This window comes from Nelumbo lutea, chromosome 7 (genome assembly GCF_056320005.1).
Source record: "Nelumbo lutea isolate HS-2025 chromosome 7, American lotus-T2T, whole genome shotgun sequence".
Classification (NCBI taxonomy): domain Eukaryota; kingdom Viridiplantae; phylum Streptophyta; class Magnoliopsida; order Proteales; family Nelumbonaceae; genus Nelumbo; species Nelumbo lutea.
The window spans coordinates 41,680,209-41,700,772 of NC_142690.1; the positions used below are offsets into that span (position 1 = coordinate 41,680,209).

A 20,564-nucleotide genomic window follows, 5' to 3' on the forward strand; every position below is an offset into this window, starting at 1 on the left:
TCTGACCTTAATCTTCCTATTGCCATTCGAAAAGGGAACAAGACATGTAGCAAGTATCCTATCACTAACTATGTGTCTTATGATGCTCTTTCACCTTCCTATTGTGCCTATATTTCTGCTATCTCTTCGGTTTCCATCCCTCGCAGTGTTACAAATGCAATGCAATGTCCCACTGGAAGGAAGCTATGAACCAAGAAATTGAGGCCCTAATAAAGAATCAGACTTGGGGGAGGTTGTTCCTTGCCCCAAAGATAAGATTCTTGTTGGGTATAAGTGGGTTTATACTGTTAAATACAAGGCAGATGGCTCAATTGAAAGATACAAAGCTCAACTTGTAGCCAAAGGATACACTCAGACTTATGGCATTGATTATTTGAAAGCCTTTGCTCCAGTTGCTAAAATGAACTCTATCCGTGTGATCATGTCTCTTTCTGCTCATTACTCATGGCCTTTATATCAAATGGATGTAAAGAACGCCTTCCTTAATGGGGACTTACAAGAGGAAGTGTACATGGACTTACCACCTAGGGTAAGTTTTTCTAACAGTGATGGAAAAGTGTACCGCTTGAAGAAATCATTGTATGCGCTAAACAATCTCCATGAGCATAGTTTGACAGGTTCAGGAATGCCATCTTAAATATTGGTTTTCCTCAATCTCAAGTTGACCACACCTTATTTATTAGAAGAGTTGATGGTAGAGTAACAATGTTGATATTATATGTTGATGACATTGTTGTGACAAATGATGATATCATAGGTTTTTTTTATTGGAAACAGTAACTTTCATTAATTCTTTAAGAAACTTAGTACAACTGCCACCTTCAAAAAGCAAGGTGACCCCTCCACAGATTACAAACAGGCCCAAAAAAGGTTTTGCCTACTAACTCCTTGCTTTGCTAAAGTAGCAGCCATTGCATTGGCTGATTTCCTACTCCATTTAAACCTGACTTCAAGCTCCCTTGTAAGTTGCATAATCTCCCTTACAGGTTGTTTAAGGGACCAGGCGCCTAAGTTGTTTGTTTGCATCCAACCTATTATCAATTTCGAGTCTCCCTCCACTTCCAACTGCTAGAAACCCAACTGTTTAGCCAGCTTGAGCCCTTGTAGGAGTGCCAAAACTTCTTCTCTAAGAGAGTCCCCAATCCTATCAGGCCAAAATAAAGGGCCAGGACATTTCCTCCCCCATCTCTAAAGACACCCCCAATTCCAGAGGGGTCGGGATTACCTAGAGAACTGCCATCAAAGTTTAACTTAACATCCAAAGATAATAGGGCGACCAATCCTCTTGAATAGCTAAAGAGGGGCAGGAAGAAGCTGCTACCGCACTCCACCCTCTAATTAAGTCATCCATGGAAAAGTTCTTGAACAGATCCAGCGATTTCGACCAATGTACAATCTTGATGGTGATCCCTTCTATGACTTCATGTGTTGATATCATAGGTATCTCTCAGTTAAAGTCATTCTTTGCTTCTGAATTTGAAATTAAAGACCTTGGTGATCTCCGATACTTTCTTGGCATTGAAGTTGCAAGATCCAAGAAGGGGACTTTTCTGTCACAAAGGAAATATGTATTTGATTTGCTTCATCAGGTTGGAAAATTAGGGTGTAAGCCTGTAGAAACTCCAATTGATCCCAACCACAAGTTGAACTCTACTGAAGGAGAAGTTCTTCCAGACAGGGGGGTATATCAGAGATTGGTGGGACGCTTTCTGTATCTTTGTTTGACTAGGCCTGACATTTCCTATGTTGTTGGAGTGGTTAGCCAATATATGCATGAACCCAGGGCATCTCATATGCAGGCAGTTAATAGAATTTTAGCCTACCTGAAAGGATGCCCTGGAAAAGAGATGTTGTATTCCAACCACAGCCATTTAAAGATTAAGGCTTACATAGATGCTGATTGGGCAGGGTCCATCAATGATAGAAGATCTACATCCGGCTATTGTGCCTCAGTTGGAGGCAATGTGGTTTCCTGGAGAAGTAAGAAACAATCTATGATTGCTCGTTCTAGTGTTGAGGCAAAGTACAAAGCAATGGCTCATGGAGTGTCTAAACTACTTTGGTTGAAGACCTTATTGACTAAGATGGACAACCAAGCAAATGTTCCAATGAGACTATTGTGACAATCAAGCAGCCATAAATATTGCTCACAATCCTGTCCAACACGATCGTACATATTGAGGTGGATAGACACTTTATTAGAGAAAGAATTGCCGTCGAAGAGATTTGCCTTCCTTTTGTAAGGCCAGAAGACCAACTAGTTGATTGCCTCACTAAAGTTGTTCACCATCCAAAGTTTGCTAAGAACCTTGCCAAACTGGGAATGATTGGCATATATGCTCAGCTTGAGGGGGAGTGTTGAGAATGGTTAGATAGGGATGTTTTTGGTTTTTTTTCTCCTTTCTTATACTCTCTCAGTATTTGGGCACCCATATAGGGGCCTTCTTGTAATTATTATTTCTCAAATTATAAAGTAATCTTTTGAGGGTGTGAACAGTGAATAACACACACCTCTCAACACTTGCTCTCTTCTTCCTCTTCTTCTCTTCTCCTCTTTTCTTCTTCCTCTCTCTTGAAACCCTAGTTTCTGCAAATTTTGTTTCCCCATTCCATTTCAACATTCACCATTCCTGTAGAGTTGATCTGGACATTTTGGGAAGGATCCACACTTGCACTAGACCATACCGATTTTGGACTTGTTTCCCCAACCAGATTTTTCGATGAAGTATATTGATTCCCCTATGTTTCCTTCATCCGGACACCCTACTCTTGATTCCAATGAAATATATTTCCTTTTCTTCTTGATTCCAAATAGTTCACTGCTATGATTGGATTGGATTGTTCATACCAATCCTTGTTTGAAGCCGCTCTCCCACTTCCCCTTCTACTTTTTTGAAAGGAAGCTCCTGCGTTACTCTCACCCCTTCAAATTTTGCTTGTCACCTTCACCACCAGAACTAGTTCCGAATTGGGTACAACTCTGTCCAAGGAGAAGAGAGAGCCTAGTTGAAAGTCATCATCTTGGTTGAAGAAGACTTGGGTTGTATGTGTACCTCAACACTGTCGATGCTAGACTTGTCCTTAGAAATGCTTTCTTCTTCAGAATCACCGCAGTTAATCCAAGTTCCATCCTCTTCATCATTCCTCATATTTCTTTATTTCTTGAATAGTGAGGGCTGGGTTTGTCTTGGTGAGAAGAGTGATGCTTAACCCGTTGCAGCTACCTTGAAGCCACCCCCTGCAATCTGTTCGAAATCAAGGGAGACAATGATGGGCCGTTCTTAATGTCCCCCATTGACCCCCCACCCCAACACCACATGTAATGTTAAAGTGATCGTATGAGGTGGGATTAAAGTTGGTTCGACCATGTGACCCACCCCTGGTTCTGTGCCTTTCCCCCTCTTTTATGACATTCATAACTAATAGTAAATAAAACCTAAAGGTCACTACCATGGATGGACCTCAACAGAAGTAAAAATACAAAATGCTCTTGATGCCTCAAAATACTCAACCCAACCTTAAACCCAACTATTTGGGATTGGATACACAAATCTTGTCCCACAACTGTGCTCTATCAAGAGCCATGTTTCTATCAATTCATGTCTTTAAATCATTTTTTTACCACTTCAGATCATGTATTCTTTGCTCTTCCTCTCTTTTTTGTGATAACAAATAGAAAATAAAATTTATAAAAAGAGAAAAAGAAGTACATCATAGGGAGTGATAAGGAATCAGCAGTCATACAAACAAAGAGTACCAAACAAAAGCATCAAAAGTACAATATATCAACCCACTACACCCAATTCTCTGCTCGTCCTCTTACCATTTCACAGCTTTCTACTTGCACCAATTCACTCATCACTAATGCAGTCTTTGTTCATGCACATGATTAAACTATCCTACTTGACTTTCCCTGCACATATATATACAGGATTGTTGGAACGAAACTTCCATAGAGAGTGATGTGGCAGACCAAGTGAATCCCTTTACATTACAACCTTATCTGCAATTGCAAAGTGATAATGCAACCATATTCTATTCACCTCCAAAAAAAAGAAAAAATAAATGTTTGTCCATGTATGCATGTGCATGACAATATGTATAAAACATAAGGTTTGAGGAACTTGAAGATAATTGGAATCAAACTATATTCTTTAGTAACAACTATGATTTCACACATTCTAAGCAAAGACAACTTCTACATAATTACCCAATCACAATGGCTGCATTAGGATAAGCATTACAGTTCTTTGAAATCAAACTTTTCTCATGTGTAACTGCTTTCGGGTTGGTTATCCACTAGGACTTTAAAAGTAAAACCTACAATCTCATTGGAGACTCAAGTAAAATAACCTACTTCCTAAAAGGGTGCAAGTCTGGCAGCATTCACTCTAGATTTGAATAAGAATTTACTTCCTCTAATGTTTTTAACAACCAAATACCAACAAATAAATTTTCTCCAAAATAACTGATTATCACAGTATTTTATGTCCAACCACAATATTAGGGGTGCAAGTCAGGTACCCGACTTTAAGAATTTACACAGCATTGGGCATAGACCAATTCAAATTTTAGAAAACGCTCAACTTAAGCCCACCCAAGTTGCAGCCATCCAACATATCAGAAGAATAGAACAAAATTTATAAATGATAGAATACCATGTGAAACACCAGCAGATAGCATCCGATCTATATTGTCTATACGCCGTTGTATCGATTTTAAAAGTGAATTCAATGAGGAAACTCTCTTACGAACACCAACAATTTTGGATGCATGCTTCATGATGAATGGCAAAGGTGCATCTTCTAATAGCCGATCAAGCTCTACAAAAGTAAACAATGAAATCTTAAGTTAAGGCACAACCTACACTTTGGGAACAAGTAATATAATAAGACATTGAAAAATGCAATACAATCTAAGTTATATTTCATATAGGATAAAAGCAGAATGTTACACAGACCCACATAGCCTACATTCATTCACTAGTAGGGTAGATAGTTCCAAAGTTTCTTGTATTCCATCCTATACCATGTTCCAAAGATGCTTAGAGATCTTAACAAGGTTTTGGAATGCATACTGAAAGGCTTACATGTTAAGTTGCTTTGTTATATTAAACACTGAGACATATATTTTAAATTAAGACAGTATTATAACCTTGCATCTATAAGTTATAGATCCTTTGGATGCAAATGCTTCAATCAATAATTATAAAATTTAGCTCATTTTATGATTTTTATTAAAAAGATGATTAATGTAGAAGAAATTTCATGCAAAAAGTTTTTCAAAACCTTGATAGCCTCACTATAGTTTTACCTACCCAGACATTTGATATTAGTAGCACTTGACTTCCTTTTGTTTCGTCTCACTTCTTAGTGGCAAAACCAACATATGTTGTTTAAATATAATTTTTGGGTGCCCTGTGGTCGCCTAGGTGCCTTGAAAAGTATGGCTCAAATCCTTGGCCCATTGTACACCTTCCACAGCTGACAAAATCTCAGCCTGAATAGAGTCACCCACACCTATTGGACTAGAGAAAAGAGCACCTCATACCTTAAGACTCCCCCAATACCCAAGGATCCTGGGTTCCCCATACTACTCCCGTCAAAGTTCAATTTAATAAAACCACTAAGAGGAGGGACCCAAACATGTACAGAAGAAACAGTAGGTGGAGTAGACTTAGCAACTTCCTTCCACTTCCTTAACAAATCATCAGTTGAGAAGTCATTAAACAACTCCAAAGACTTAAGCCAATGCACCACTCTGATGTGAATCGCCTCCAAGATGGACTGTACTTCCTTACCAGCAAAAATTCTCAAGTTCCTTTCTTCCCAGATTGTCCAGCACGCTGCAGCCCTTATACTTCACATAATGCTCCCCCTTTTCACTGGCCACTTGAAAAAATAAGCAAAAAGACTTTGCACATTCGGCAGGGGAGTCCAGCTACAACCAAATAAGGAAAAGATCCAACCCCAAATACAATCAGCAAAATGGCATGAAATTAATAAGTGATAGCTATTCTCACCATTATCTTTGCACAGTACACACCAATGAGGAGACAAGCAACTTTTAGAAGCAAGTCACAAGTGTTTATTTGTTCTAGAAAAGCTTCCCAACAAAAACCCCCAACCCTAGGAGGAATAGGATTACACCATACTTACTTAACAGGGAAAGACAGCCCAAGGGGAGAGTTATGTTGAGTCAAGGCTTTAAAAAAGGAAGCACAAGTAAACTGCCCAAAGGCCGAAAGAGACCAAATCCTACAATCAGGATTTGCGGCATCCAAGTAAACCCCTTCAAGGATACTCAAAAGTGACAAAGTGCTATTTAACTCTGAATCCCTTAAAGCCCTTTTTAAACCCAAGTTCCAATCAGACCCAAAGGCTGAGTTCGATGGGACTAAAAAAGTACCAATAGGCTCATCCTTCAAATTAGACAAGGCAAACAAAGTAGGAAATTAGTCCTTCAAAGGGGAGTCCCCAACCCATACTTGTTCCTAGAATTTAATAAGGTTACCGGAGTACAATTTATACCTGATCCAAGGCAAGAAAAGAGGCAAAATAGCTTCAATGGTTCTCCATGGTGAAGCTCTTGCAGTCCTAGCCCGAATTCCAGCATCCCATCCATTAACCGCAAGCCCATTAATACTTCTTACTCTTATCTTAGCCCACTTTTCCTTTTCAAAAGGAAATCTCCATAACCACTTTCCCAATAGAGCCAAGTTCCTCTTCTGAATATTTCCCAGTCCAAGACCTCCAAACTTCTTATTTCTACAAACCAACTCCCATTCACCCTATGGTCTTTTTTCTCCTCCCCTGGCTCCCAAAGAAAATACCTCATTAACTTCTCCTATCTTCTTCCTACCCTTTTTGTAATCTTAAAAACTGACAGAAAATAGATAGGCAGGTTAGCTAAAGTTGATTGATCAAAGTAACTCTTCCTCCAAAAGATAAATAGTTCCTCTTCCAAGAAGCAAGTCTCCTTTCAAATCTTTCCACAACCGGATTCCAAAAATTTCCTTTCCTTGGGTTATCTCCTTGGGGCAATCCTAAGTAATTCAAAGGCCAATTGAACACTGTGCAACCCAAAATACCTACACACTCAACTACTTCCCTCTTCTCCATAATGATTCCAACTATACAACTTTTCTCAAAATTCACCTTCAAGTTAGACAACCGTTCAAAAAGTTGTATAGTAAGCTAAGTTCCTAACCCAACTAATATTCCTCCTTCACAGAAGAGTAACATGTCATATGCAAATTGCAATTGAGTAACCAGAACCCCTTCCCAACCAACTCTCCAACCTCTTACTAAATTACCGGAATTTGCTCTTGAAATCAATCTACCTAAAACACCGGCTACCAGGGTAAACAAGAAAGGAGAGGGGGTCTTCCTGACTGATGCCCCTCAAAGTTGGAAAGAAATCCACCATTGTCCCATTAACCAACACAGAATAATGACAATTTCTAACACACCCTACGACCCACTTGCACCACCTATCCCCAAACCCGAAGGTCAACAACACCTCAACCAAAAAAAACCAATCCGCTAAGTCATAGGCTTTCTTTATATCAAGTTTACAAACCACTCCCTTTTTCCCTGACTTCTTAAAATCTTCTACACTTTCATTGGCTATTAAAAATTGGATCAGCAATCTGTCTTCCTGTCACAAAAGCTCCTTGATTTGGTGCAATAATAGCAGGGAGGACTTTCTTAATACTAATAGACAACACTTCAGCAATAATCTTGTACAAGCTATTCACCAGACTTACAAGTATGAAGTCTTAGGGTGAACAACATCTCTCTTTTTAGGGGACAAAGCAATAAAAGTGGAGTTCAAATCTGGATTAATTACCCCCTCAAATAAAATTCCTCAAAAACTAGCATCAAATCCTCTGCCAAAACATCCCAACAATCTTAATAAAAGGCCATCGTAAATCCATCCGGTCCCAAAGCTTTTGATCTATCCATAGAAACGACTACCTCTTCTAAATCAAACTTTCTTTTTAGCCAGTCCTTATCCTTGAAATCTAACCTTAACCACTCCAAACCCTCAATCCGCAATCTATCATTTAGGGGCCTTCTATAGATGGACCTGAAAAGACTCGCAAAGGCCCCCGCAATCTCACTTTGTTGGGTAATAGAAGAGCCCTCCACTTCCAACTTAGAGATAAAGTTCTTCCTTCTCCTTCCATTTGCCACCGCATGAGAAAATTTAGTATTCCTATCTCCTTCCTTTAGCCACTTACACCTTATTTTTGCCTCCATCCTGCCTCCTCTTTATACAAATGTCCTCCAATTGCTTCCTCAGGGTACACCTAAGCCCTTTATCTCCTTCCTCCAAGGCCCTTGTACCCTCTTTCAAATCAATCTCCTCAATTCTATCAATTAAAGATAGCTTCCTAGCCTCAGTTCTACCAAACTCCACTAGATTCCACTCCTTTATTTTATTTTCCAAATACCGAAGTTTCTTATGAAATCTCATCCCTCCCCAATTCACTCAAGGGTTACAACTCCATCCACCAATCCTCAACTTTCTTTAAAAAACTGGGGTGACATAACCACATATTTTCAAATCTAAAGGGAGATGGACCAACATTCCTCAACTCATCCTTAGAGATCACTATTGGCCAATGGTCAAAGGTTACCCTTGGAAGTGTTCTTGAAGTCAAATTCTCCCCAATGCTCCTCCCAATCTAGTGAAAAAAGCAACCTATCTAACTTAGTTGGTTTGGAGGTTGGACGAAGTGAAAAGGTCAGAAGAGAGAGGGATTTCTTTAAGCTCAAAAGTGTCCACAAAATTGTTAAAACTCCTCATGCTAGTTGTCACTCCCTGAATAGGGTTATTGGTCTCATCCTTGAACCTAACCACATTAAGATCTCCACCTATACGCCAAAGACCTTCCCACAATCCCCTAATATCCTCTAGCTCTTCCCACAATTTCCTCCTTTCTCGATAATCATTAAGACCATACACATTTGTCAAAACCCTCTCAAAACCATCCTCCGCTTGCTTGAATTTTAAAGAAACTGAGAAACTTCCAATTAGCTCTTCCAAACCTTCTACCACTTCATTTTTCTCATCACCAATAATATTCCAGTTTTCCATGTACATCAATTGCCATCTTGGTTAATTGTGACCATTCCAAATAGTTTGTACCATCCAATTTAACAGTAGTTATGGTACCTAATCCCAAACGATCACTAGCACTTCCCATACCCAATCCAAGGTCACTAGTCATTTTTTGTTCTACTCCAATACCTTCCATAGATTCTTAAATTGCTTGGATCATAATAAAAAATAGAGAATAACCTCTAGAATCAAATCGATCCCTTCTAGGCAACCCAAAAACTCCATTCAAAACACAAAATACTTGCACAAAGATATTTCTCCTTTCCTAGGAACTTATCGAAGCAAGAGAAATGACTATCAATCTCACTAGGAGCCCCAAAAATAGCCAAAAATTGATTCGCTCTTACGAAATTCTCCTATAAATTCAAAAAATCCTAAGTGCCTCCATCCAAGTCAAAAACAAAGAATCCTACTGCAACTAGGACTGTTATTCTCTCTCTAGTTCTTGATTTTGATGATCAAACCAAGATCACTCACCTAGTGTCTAAAATCCACCAAAAAAACCCAAGAAATTGGACTTTCTTGAACCATCAATCAGCTCTCTATTCCTCCATGCAATCAGCTGATCTAGAGCTGCATGGACCAAGTCCAAGAATCTCTAAAGAATGGCTCTAATTCCAAGTAGAAAATAAAAGAAACAAAAAGATTTAAGAAAAGAGAAAAGAAAGAGAGTTTCTTGAGAGGAGAGAAGAAGTTGGAAGAAGAGGAAAGAGAAGGCTGAAGGCCAATAACGATCTGACCGCCTCTCTCATTAACTTTTATACTTAAAGAATAAAAAGCATACATGTCAAATAGGCCATCAATAAGGCAGCTACTATCCACACACTCAAACATAACTTAAAGAAACACTAAATTAATGGACCTTGGGCCCAATAACACTAACTAAATAACAAGAAGCAAATAATAGTAAATCCTCAAGAGATCTATTAGAATTATTTGCATTTTCTATGAGATTAAATTTTGCTTGAACTCATTCTATCATGTGTAGTTCTGACCTAAAGGTTTACGGGACAACTTTACAATGTATTATTTTGCCCATAACCTTAGTTTCTTAGATTTGTTTAATAATTTGGAACAAGATAATAATTTAAAAAGGTGTGCATAGTTTACAATGCTTTCACCATGTCTATAATTTTCACAAATATGTACACTGATATTTCCAACGTTTCCATCATGTTTCCTATATTTGGATGACCAACATTTCCATCATGCTTCCACTTTGTTCACCTCAAACACCTTTTGCATGAGGTGTGCTAGAGGCATGTTTCATGTGTCTCATGCATACCTCATACAAAAAGAAAAAAAGGAAAGGAAAGGACAGAGAAGAGAAAGAAAGTTTAGGCCAAGGCCTTAGACCCTAGACACCCCCCCTACAACTTTATAATGCAGTCTAATTTGGATTTTTTTGTGCTAGGGAGCCCACTCCACTCTGACTCACTCATCTTCACTTCGACAAGCCCCCCCTTCAGCTAATGTTGTGCATCTTCATTCTTCGTAATACAAGATATCAAAAAAACAAAACAAGAAAAACAGGATCAGATCCTCCTCCTCCTTCTTCTTCTTCTTCCTCCTTTTTTTGGTAATAAATAAAAACAAAATATTATTAAAGAGATAGAGAATAGAGAGTACTATAGTTTTTTGAAGGAGAAACAAGAGCCTTAAACACTTGAGCAGTTTAGGAGACTACCATTGAGAACCAAAGGAAGGAAAGCGATGGAGAAGAGAGAGGGTTTTGTGAATGCGTCTAAAGTGGAGGAGAGAATTGCAGGTTGAAGTCAAAAAAAATTATCTTGGAAGAACATAGACTCCAGGGTAAGTGATTGTTGAACAGTTGAAGGTCAGAGAGGAAAGGAAGGCTACGATTTTCTTGGTCAGAGAAGCTATACAATGGCTGCAAGGCTTTTTGGATGGAGCTACTTTCTCTATGAGGAAGCAAGAGTAGAAGAGTTCGATGCCTAGATCAGATCGAAGGTATGAAGTGATACTATGATGGAATAAGAAAGGGTTTTGTGAACGCATCTAAGTGGAGGAGAGAATTACCGGTTGAATCCAAAAAAGTTATCTTGGAAGAACATAGACTCCAGAGTAAGTGGTCATTGAAGGTCAGAGAGGAAAGGAAGGCTACGATTTTCTTGGTCGGAGAAGCTATACAATGGCGGCAAGGATTTTTTGATGGAGCTACTTTCTCTGTGAGGAAGCAAGAGTGGAAGAGTTCGATGTCTAGATCAGATCAAAGGTATGAAGCGATATTATGATGGAATAAGAAAGGGTGGTTTGTTACAGTCACCGTAGAGTTCAAGGAAGGCAAAAAACAGATGTTGCGTTTGCTGGTACGAAAGGAGTGTTGTGGATGGAAGACGGTCACACAGACTTTGCAAACTTATCTGAATCATATTGAAGAGGGCGATGTGGGGGAGATACAAATAGAAGGAGAGGGGTCGCAGGGCAGAAACGAGATCCAAGCTCCCAGTACAGGTGAGCCTGGCTCTATCAATGGAGATGAAAAAGAAAAGAACTAGTCACTAATTCTCAGAAGACAGTCAAAATCTCGATGGAGGTTGATAAAAGAAATTGGGAAAAAATGGTATGTAATAACAGCAAAAGGATGATTGACTGGAGGGCAATGTTAGACTCAGTGGCGTAAGAGCTTCAGCTCAAAAACACAGCGGAAATACTCCCTTTTTGTGAGAACAGAGCAGTAGTAGATGTTGTCAATGAGAAGATAGAAGTCTCAACTGTGAAGACAGGGGAAGGCCAATTTCTATTTGGGAGATGGAATCATGGAACATGTCTTGCAATGAAATAGAGATAGATAAATTGAGAATAGTGGTGAAGGTAATGGGCTTGCCATTCAACCTGTGGAAGGAAGATGTCTTGGAAAGAATTGTAGCAGTGTTGGGCAGAACCTTGGAAGATTATAGCTTCAAAGACTTGTTCTCTGTGAAAATCAAGATGCTAGGGGTGAAAACAGATTTGATTCCGTGTGCTTGCAATCTTCTGGTAGAAGGGGAGGAAGTTGTGGTTTGCGATAGGAATTGAATTGTTGCCTTGGCAGGGCTGTAGAAAGCTTGAAGATAATGATGAGCTGGCCTATTGGTTCCAACATGGCAACAAGAGAGAGGGAGAAAAGGAACGGATGAAAGAAAAAATAGAATGGGAAAAAGAAAAGCCCTCTTCTGTTGACCAAGAAGACAGGGTAAATGAAAAAGAAAGGTGCTCCAACAACTTTGAAGTGGAATTTCAAAAAGGCACTGGTTAAGTCATTTGTTGAGGCGGTTCAGTTCAGCGCTCAATCGGACCCAGGGTGTGGGCCAAGTTACACCACAACCAACATCCATTCTCTTTCATATAAGGTATGGACACAGATAAATTCACTTCTTACAAACAAATCAGACAAAGTCAAATATGAAGCAAAAGTAAACCAGAATTTACAACTCAGGCTATTGGCGCTCCTACGCATTTTCATTTGCACTACAAATAAACTAAGCCTTAATATCAATCTTCTTATTTAATTCTAGGGAGATGTGCAAATAGTGATCTAGTTGATAAGTTGACTACCACCTATAATGCTTAAGTCAATGCATAACCTAGATTAGCCTCTCTTTACCTTTTTTTTATCAGTGATTAAACTCTCTTTACAATCCCTTCATAAGTTGAAGATGTTATATCCATATCTTGGGTCCCAACAAGTCTAAATTGGACCCCATGGCTATTTGGGGAGTCCTCTCAGAGTATTCTTCTACTCAAAAATGATATGGGTGTTTAGACCATGAATCAATCAAACAATTTGTTAGAAAGAATGGTACATCCTTTGACTTCCATTGCAGATCTAATACCAAAGGATTTGCAGATATAACTATTGGTGCTTCAGTTTAATTAAATTTCATTGAGTCTGAACTCTGTTGGACTGATCAACAACTTGGTATTAGAGCCATCCTAGCAGCTCTCATGCAGATTTAGTCTAACCGACTGCATGAGAGTGGTTGCTAAGTTGTAGAAGGAGAGAGACAGAGAGAAACAGAGAAACATATGAGTGCTAGGGGGCACAAATAAGACTGCCATACCATTATTTTTTAAGAAGATGATGTGGCATGTATTTTACTTTTCCACAAAATAATTGCCATTGGTACATATCTATATCATGTCTATAACTGAAAGTTGGCTCAAAGATACTTTTCTATTTTTAGAGAATGTCTAGTATTTTTTTACATTTTTTATGGCTTTTAGAAAAATCAGAAAAAACAAATCTTATGATTTACAATACAGATTGATTCAAACCCCCTTGCAATTCTTTTATCTTGATAAGTGATCGCAGTTCCATAGTTCTAAACAGAAAGTGTATTTACAAAATATTATACATTCCATAGATATGCTAATATTTATTGCCTATCCACATCAATTTTTTATTTATAAGACAGCCCAAAACATTTGATTCCTATTTACCCTTGCTTACCAAAAACCCCTTTGCAATTTACGTTGTGATAACAATTTTCAGAACACTGTTGCGAACCAACCTTTACAAAGCCCCTGTTGGGGAGATTATCAACTTGTCCATATAGGAGTATCTGCATTTAATTTAACCATGTTCTATGTCCTATATTTGGCCCAAGACATTCTTCCTTTCAAATATGAAGATGCCTTTCCTGGAACAAGCCACCTCAATGCCAAGAAAATATTTGAGATCAATGGGAAGGAGATCCCACTAGGAAAACAACAATGGAACCTCGAAGTGAACAAAACCATCTCTTCCTTGTATTCTATTTCCTTTTTGAAAAAGTTGGGCACGTATCAGGCACAGGAAGGATATGTCTCAAATCCACATCCAATTAATTCCATGAGTCATTGGAAAAGAAACTCATACTTCAAAAAAAACGGATAACAATAAAACGATTTTGGTCATGGAATTGCGCAGAAAGCCAGAAATAATAGGTAAAGTGCATGCGGGATTTCCTTTCCAATATTTAATAATACAGAGATATCAAAACCGCGAAAAAAGTGATAATTCATTTGGTGGATTGATTGAATTGTACAGATTTAAAAGAATACCTCCTGTTAGCCTGTCGACAGCGAAAACTACCTGGTCTTGGCTTTTAAGTGTGCTTTCAGCTCTGTAATCGAAATCCCTAATCAAAGAACCAAGCATTGATGATATGCCTTTCGCCAAAGCTTCAGAACTCCTGAAACTAAGATCAGGTCCGGTGGCATTCGAAGAAGTGGATGACTCGCAGTTGTCCTCGCCCAAAGAACCATCGTTGTTTGTTAGGGTTTCCGCGGGCCGAGGCTCCCCGTCGTCTGGAGTTGGAAGGTCTCCTGCCAAACACGGTGAGGAAGAAGAATTCATCGGACTGAGTTTACTCTGCAGCAGGGAAGTTTGCCAGAGGAAAAGACGCAGAAAGCAGATGCAAGCGTCAAACTAGAGTTCACAGAGTTCATGTCAACCTGCATAGAGCTTTGGCACGTCGTTTTGCTGGATCTTGATAACGTGCGTCCAACTATTATAAGAGACCCGTGCGACGCACGGATTTTTTTTTTCTTTTTTTTTTCCTTGTTCCAACGGACTGCACAACAGGTTAGGGGTGTGAGAAAAACTGAAAATTTGAATCGAGCCAAAAAAATTTGATCAAACCGAACCGAAAAATCGATATGTGATTTAGGCCAATAAAAAATAGTAAAATGTTTCAGATTATAGCATAAGAGGAAGAGAAGAAGAAGACAATAATAAGAAGAAGAAAGAATGGAGAAGGAAAAAAGAAGAAAGAGTTTGATAATCTCCTCTTTCTACCCTCTAATCTTTTATTAATGGGATTATATTAGATAAGGGCAACTTTTGAGCCCTAATATCAATAAAAGTAATATATTTAATAAAACTTCAAAAACAAATTAACTTTTTAAAAATAATATAAAAAAGGGGCAAAGTAGTCGGGCTATTGTCATTGCATTGAGTGAATGCCAATTCTATGTGTATATTTATAGTTCCTAGAGTAGTCATGGGATGTACCGTCACATATGGAGTCCTTTTAAGACTATTGTGGCCAAACAGGTTATGTATCACACTTATAAATTACTAAGTGCTTTGATATTCCATCGCCTTGTAGTTGCCAAGGGCCTTATTTTCCAAGGTTTGTCAATGCATTTGGGATTACCAAAGTTTTCTTGGATTTTCTAGGATATTTTATCGCATTTGAGTATGCTAAGTGCTGATACTTGTTGCCGCACTTGGGGTTACCAAGGACATTACGTCACATTTGGGTTCACCAAGTCATTCCTAGGGTTACTAGGGAATGTCATTATATTTGGGAATAATAAATGTTTAGCATTTGTCATCACGCTTGGAATTTCCAAGGCCTTCCTAGGGTTGCCAGGGAATCTGTCATCGTACTTGGGGTTGCCAAGGCCTTCCTGGGGTTTCAAGGGAATCTGTCATCGCACTTGGGTTTACAAAGGCCTTCTTAGGGTTTCTAGGGAATCTATCATCACACTTGGGGTTGCCAGGGAATCTGTCATCGCACTTGGGATTGTCGAGGCTTTCTTGGTGTTGCTAGGGAATCTATCATCGCTCCTAGGGTTACTAGGGCCTTCTTGGGGTTGCTAGGGAATATGGCATCGCCCCTAGGGTTGCTGGGGAGTATGGCATCACTCCTGGGGTTGCCAAGGTCTTTCCAGGGTTGATGGGTTATTTTTAGTAGCATAAATCAGATAATGAACACACAATTGTAAAAGGAAGCATTGTATAATTTATTTAAGATTGATGATATGTACAGAAGGAACATAACATGCTTAATTGATTTCATATACAAAGGATCGCATTCAAATTTGTTAGAATTTACATGCATTATTCATTGTGTAATTTCAACCAATGACCATTCACTATTTCATCTTGTTCATTTGTGCTTACATCTTTTAATACATAGTATCCTGTTGGGTGAGTTTGTTGGATGATGTAGGGTCCAACCCAGTTGGGGGAAAACTTGCCAGCCAATTTACCTTGTTTGATATGGAGTTTTGTTTTTAATTCCTTGTTGCCCTCTTTGAACTTTTGGGTCTTTACTAGTTTATTTAAAACTTGGAAGCCATGAGTTGTTTGTATTTGATTTGCCTTTATAGTGATTTTTCTCAGGCTTCCTCTATACATTCTAGTTTATCGCTAAGCATCTAGTTCATCTCATTCGTCTGGTAGTGTTTTCCCATTGCATAGGTTACTCTAGTGAACATTGTTTGTATCTCTACTGGTAGAATTGCTTCCTAACCATATACCAAGGAGTATGGAGTTGCTTGCGTACTCTTTCTGATTGTTATGTGATAGGCCCAAAGTGTTTCAAACAACTTATCGGCCTAGTCCTTTTTATTCTTGGCCACTATCTTGCTTAGCATCTTCAACAAGGTTTTATTGATTACTTCTGCTTGTCCATTCCCTTGTGGGTAATAAGTTGTTGATGTGCCCAATTGTGCCCCATACTGTCCCAATAGGAACCAAACTTCCTAATTTTTTATTAATAAGGATTGCCCATCAGAATACTCATCGGGACCCCAAACCAATGGACTATGAGTTGCCTTAGGAAATTAGCAACATTCTCTGCACATATTCTTCTCAATGCTATGGTCTCCACCCATTTAGTGAAATAGTCTATGGCCACTATAACGAAACAGTAACCTCTAGAGGGTGGGTGTATTTTGCCTATCAGATTTACCTTTTAGGAGTGGAGATTGTTGGATGGTCAATGTATTCGTTTTCCATGTACATGGCATTTGCGACACCTTCATACATGTTTTTGGGTATCTTCCAGCATTGTTGGCCAATAAAATCCTAAGTGCAGGATGTGGTTATGTAGAGCCATTTACCCTTGGTGTGGGGCTGGTTCAGAGTTATGGGTTGCATCTAGTGCTTCTTCTATTTCCTCACCGGCTAGTCAATGCAGAGGCTTTCCTATATAGGACATTTTGTATAGCAGTCTGTCAATCAAGTAGAACCTTTTGGCTTTTTCTAGGAGTTTCCTTCGTAAAATTGGTCAGGTGGTGTGGTGTTGTTCTGAATGTAATTTATGTACATGTCTCGTCAATCTGCTGAAACAATGGTAGAATCCATCATATGGATGCCAAAAAGGTTGCAGAATGGGTGGGCGAATTTCAAAAAATTTCCTACATTTCTTCCAACTGAGAATCTTATTCCCTAAATTTAGAATATAATATTCAAGGATCTACTCGAACCAAACCAAATCAGATTTGAACCAAGAACAAAGGGAAGGGCTATACCTGATATGGAGAATCAAGATTTCCCAACATCGGTGTTCACACCCAAAGAAATATCCAAAATCTGCTCCCGCTGAAGATGACACAGCGACGGGGGAGCAGAACCAACATTGTTCGTCCTACGAACCAAACTCTTCACAAGAATCCGTTGGAGGCATAGAGCACCAAACCAAATCAGTTTTTCAATAAAGACTGATATCAAGAACTGATTTCTTGATTGTTCTCCAGAGAGATTCGAACTATGCAGTTAGGTGGTGGCGGCTAGAGGAGAACCCTAGAGCTAAAAGTGGCGTAAATGCTGATTTCACTCTAGAGAAGGTGAGATCCTATCTTAGATTGCAGAAGTGGTGATTGCTAAAACCCTAGTTCGAATTCTTGTAATTATTTATTAGGGTTTTTCTTCTTTCTTAGAAATTAAGAAACCTCCTAATCCTATTATGAGTTATCCCAATCCAAATATGTATTTGGATATGGGATAATCTTAATCTTATTTGCAGATTAGGCTAGCCTATTTCTGATCTCATCAAAAGGTTACCAGATTCAAGTCATATTTGAATTTGATTTCCAAGAGTGGATAGGGTTAAAACCCTAATCCTTTTAACTAACCCTAATCTCAAATCCGCCCCCTTAAGTGGGTGATCATATCATCCTAGTTCGAAATGGGCTTTAGGCCCAATAAGTAATCAGTGCTTAAGAAGTTTCCAAACTGCTGCCTAGTTGGGCTTCTTTGTATGGCGTGGGACCCAAGCATTGATCTACACAACAGCCACATAGGTTCGGCCCAACCTTTGTTACAAGGCCTAGCCGAATTCACTAGAAAGCCCAATGAACCCCTTAAGCCCATCACATGGACTCTATGGGCCCAACACTTACACTAAGTGGTCCTTGGGCCAAGTCATCTTATAAAAACCCAGGGACTGTAGGCAGATGCAAGTTTAGCCCATCAGGTATAATCCTAAATGGCCTTACACTTAACCTCTTAGCCCCTATTGATTAAACACTGCCCGACAAGAGAGGACCACTCCCTCGACTGCAAGGAATAGTGTTGCACTCTTTACTCACATGGATCCCGGTAATTAAAGCCATTTGCAAACATTTTGAAACCGTGTATAAGTATATATCATATATATACATTTTGCAGAAACAAAATTCCAATGATTGAAATCAACTACCGACCGTTTGGTTTCCATCAGAGAGAGTGCATCCCCGATCATTACCTTTGTCCGACAAAGGGGCTGATCCTGCCACTATGATCACCGACTCAGATAAATTCTCAGACTGTCCCAACATACCCAGGTTTTGACCCCCGCTAAGGATCTAACTGATTGGCATATCAAAGACAGTCCAATCCGACACCTAGTGCAGTATCATAATCGAGTCTAGGGGTCAAGTGTAACTTTCTAGATTTGCCCATCAATCTCTAAGGTCCAGGGCAATACTAGAAATCTGGTCTGGTTCAAAGATTCAATTAATCCTACACTGCATGTGCCTTGGGTCTCACCCTGGCGGCTGAGACAAACCACCCCAACATTTGGCAACATACCACTGTCAACCTTGGCAAGATAAATCTCCACAGAATTATCCAACGGCTATGAATATTTAAAAATAACACGAGTCTCATTAAGTGTCCAGTTTTAGGGTTTTAAACAGAAATATACCACACAACATGAATCAAACATGTACTTTATTTATTTACACTAAATATCAAAAGTACATCAAAACTTATTGGAGCTAAGGGCATACAAAACTGTCTAACAACTCCCACTTCTACTTAGGTCCAATCTGGTACAAGCCGGAGCCCCATGCTTTCCACGTGTTTCTCAAACACTTTCTGTGTGTGTGGGTTAGTTAATGGGTCTGCCACATTATCCATTGATGCTACCTTTTGAATCAGGACGTCCCCTCTACCAATGATCTTCCGCAGTACATGGTACTTTCTCTCAATGTGCTTTGACTTCGAGTGGGCCCGAGGCTCCTTAGCCAGGGCGATCGCTCCATTGTTGTCACACAACAACGAGATGGGTGATGTGCTGGACGGAACCACTCCTAATTTGTGAACGAACTTCTTCATCCACACGGCTTCCTTGGCAGCTTCACTTGCGGTAATGTACTCGGATTCGGTTGTGGAGTCTGTCGTGGACCCCTGTTTGCTGCTTTTCCAGCAAACAACACATGATCCTATCGTGAAAACACACCCAGATGTAGACTTTCTATCATTTGGATCCGACTGGAAATCGGCATCAGTATACCCTAGAACTTGTAGTGAACTACCATCGAAACCAGACAAAACTCTTTTGTCCTTCGAAGGTATTTGAGTATGTTCTTCACAACAGTCCAATGCTCCTGCCCTGGGTTTGTTTGGAATCTGCTTACCACACTCACCGCCTGAGCAATGTCAGGGCGAGTGCACAGCATGACATATATGATGCTCCCTATGGCTGAGGCATTGGGAACGTCTTTCATGCCCTCAATCTCCTCAGAAGTCTTAAGAGACATCTTTTTGGAGAGAGTGACTCTGTACCTAAAAGGGACATTTCCTTTCTTGGAGTTCTCCATGCTGTATCTTTTGACAATTTTGTCAATGTAAGCAGCTTGGGATAATCCAATTATCCACTTCGATTTATCTCTATAGAGTCGAAGACCCAGTATATAGGAGGCTTCTCCAAGATCTTTCATGGAGAATTGTTGCGAATGCCACACTTTGACCGAAGTCAACATTCCTACATCATTCCCAATGAGTAGGATATCGTCCACATATAACACCAAGAAGGTGAATTTATCCCCACTGGACATCCTGTAAACGCAGGGCTCATCTAGATTCTACTCAAAGTCAAACGATTTGACGGCAGAGTCAAAATGGATGTTCCAACTCCTAGAAGCCTGCTTAAGTCCATATATGGATCTATTAAGTTTACATACCATGTGTTCCTGACCATCAGCAATGAAGCCTTGCGGCTGTTGCATGTAGATATTTTCACTAAGATCTCTATTCAGGAACGCAGTTTTGACATCCATTTGCTAAATCTTGTAGTCATGGTATGCTGCTACAGTTAGTAGGATCCTAATGGATTTAAGCATGGCCACGAGTGAAAAGGTTTCCTCATAATCGATACCTTCTTTCTGAGTATACCCTTTCGCCACCAAACGAGCTTTGTAGGTCTCAATCTTGCCATCGGGGCCCTTCTTCC

The 20,564-nt window shown here is 39.5% G+C and overlaps 1 protein-coding gene across 3 annotated transcripts in view; it reads right to left on the reverse strand.

Annotated features, from left to right (window-relative positions):
• The window catches only part of LOC148846179 (SNARE-associated protein-like protein), a 50,070-nt gene extending 35,470 nt beyond the window's left edge, over nt 1-14,600 (reverse strand). For 2 of the 3 annotated variants that reach the window (XR_016102397.1, XR_016102398.1), the window contains exons 1-2: nt 14,176-14,600; nt 4,659-4,823 (exon numbers count right to left, since the gene is read on the reverse strand). Coding sequence is in view for 1 of the 3 variants with exons in the window: in XM_088955551.1 (XP_088811677.1) it covers nt 4,659-4,823; nt 14,176-14,470 (460 nt within the window). In the remaining 2 variants the exon portion in view is untranslated. The remainder of the gene's footprint in view (nt 1-4,658; nt 4,824-14,175) is intronic. The other variant, XM_088955551.1, reaches the window with a different exon arrangement.
• Between the last annotated feature and the right edge of the window lie 5,964 nt (nt 14,601-20,564).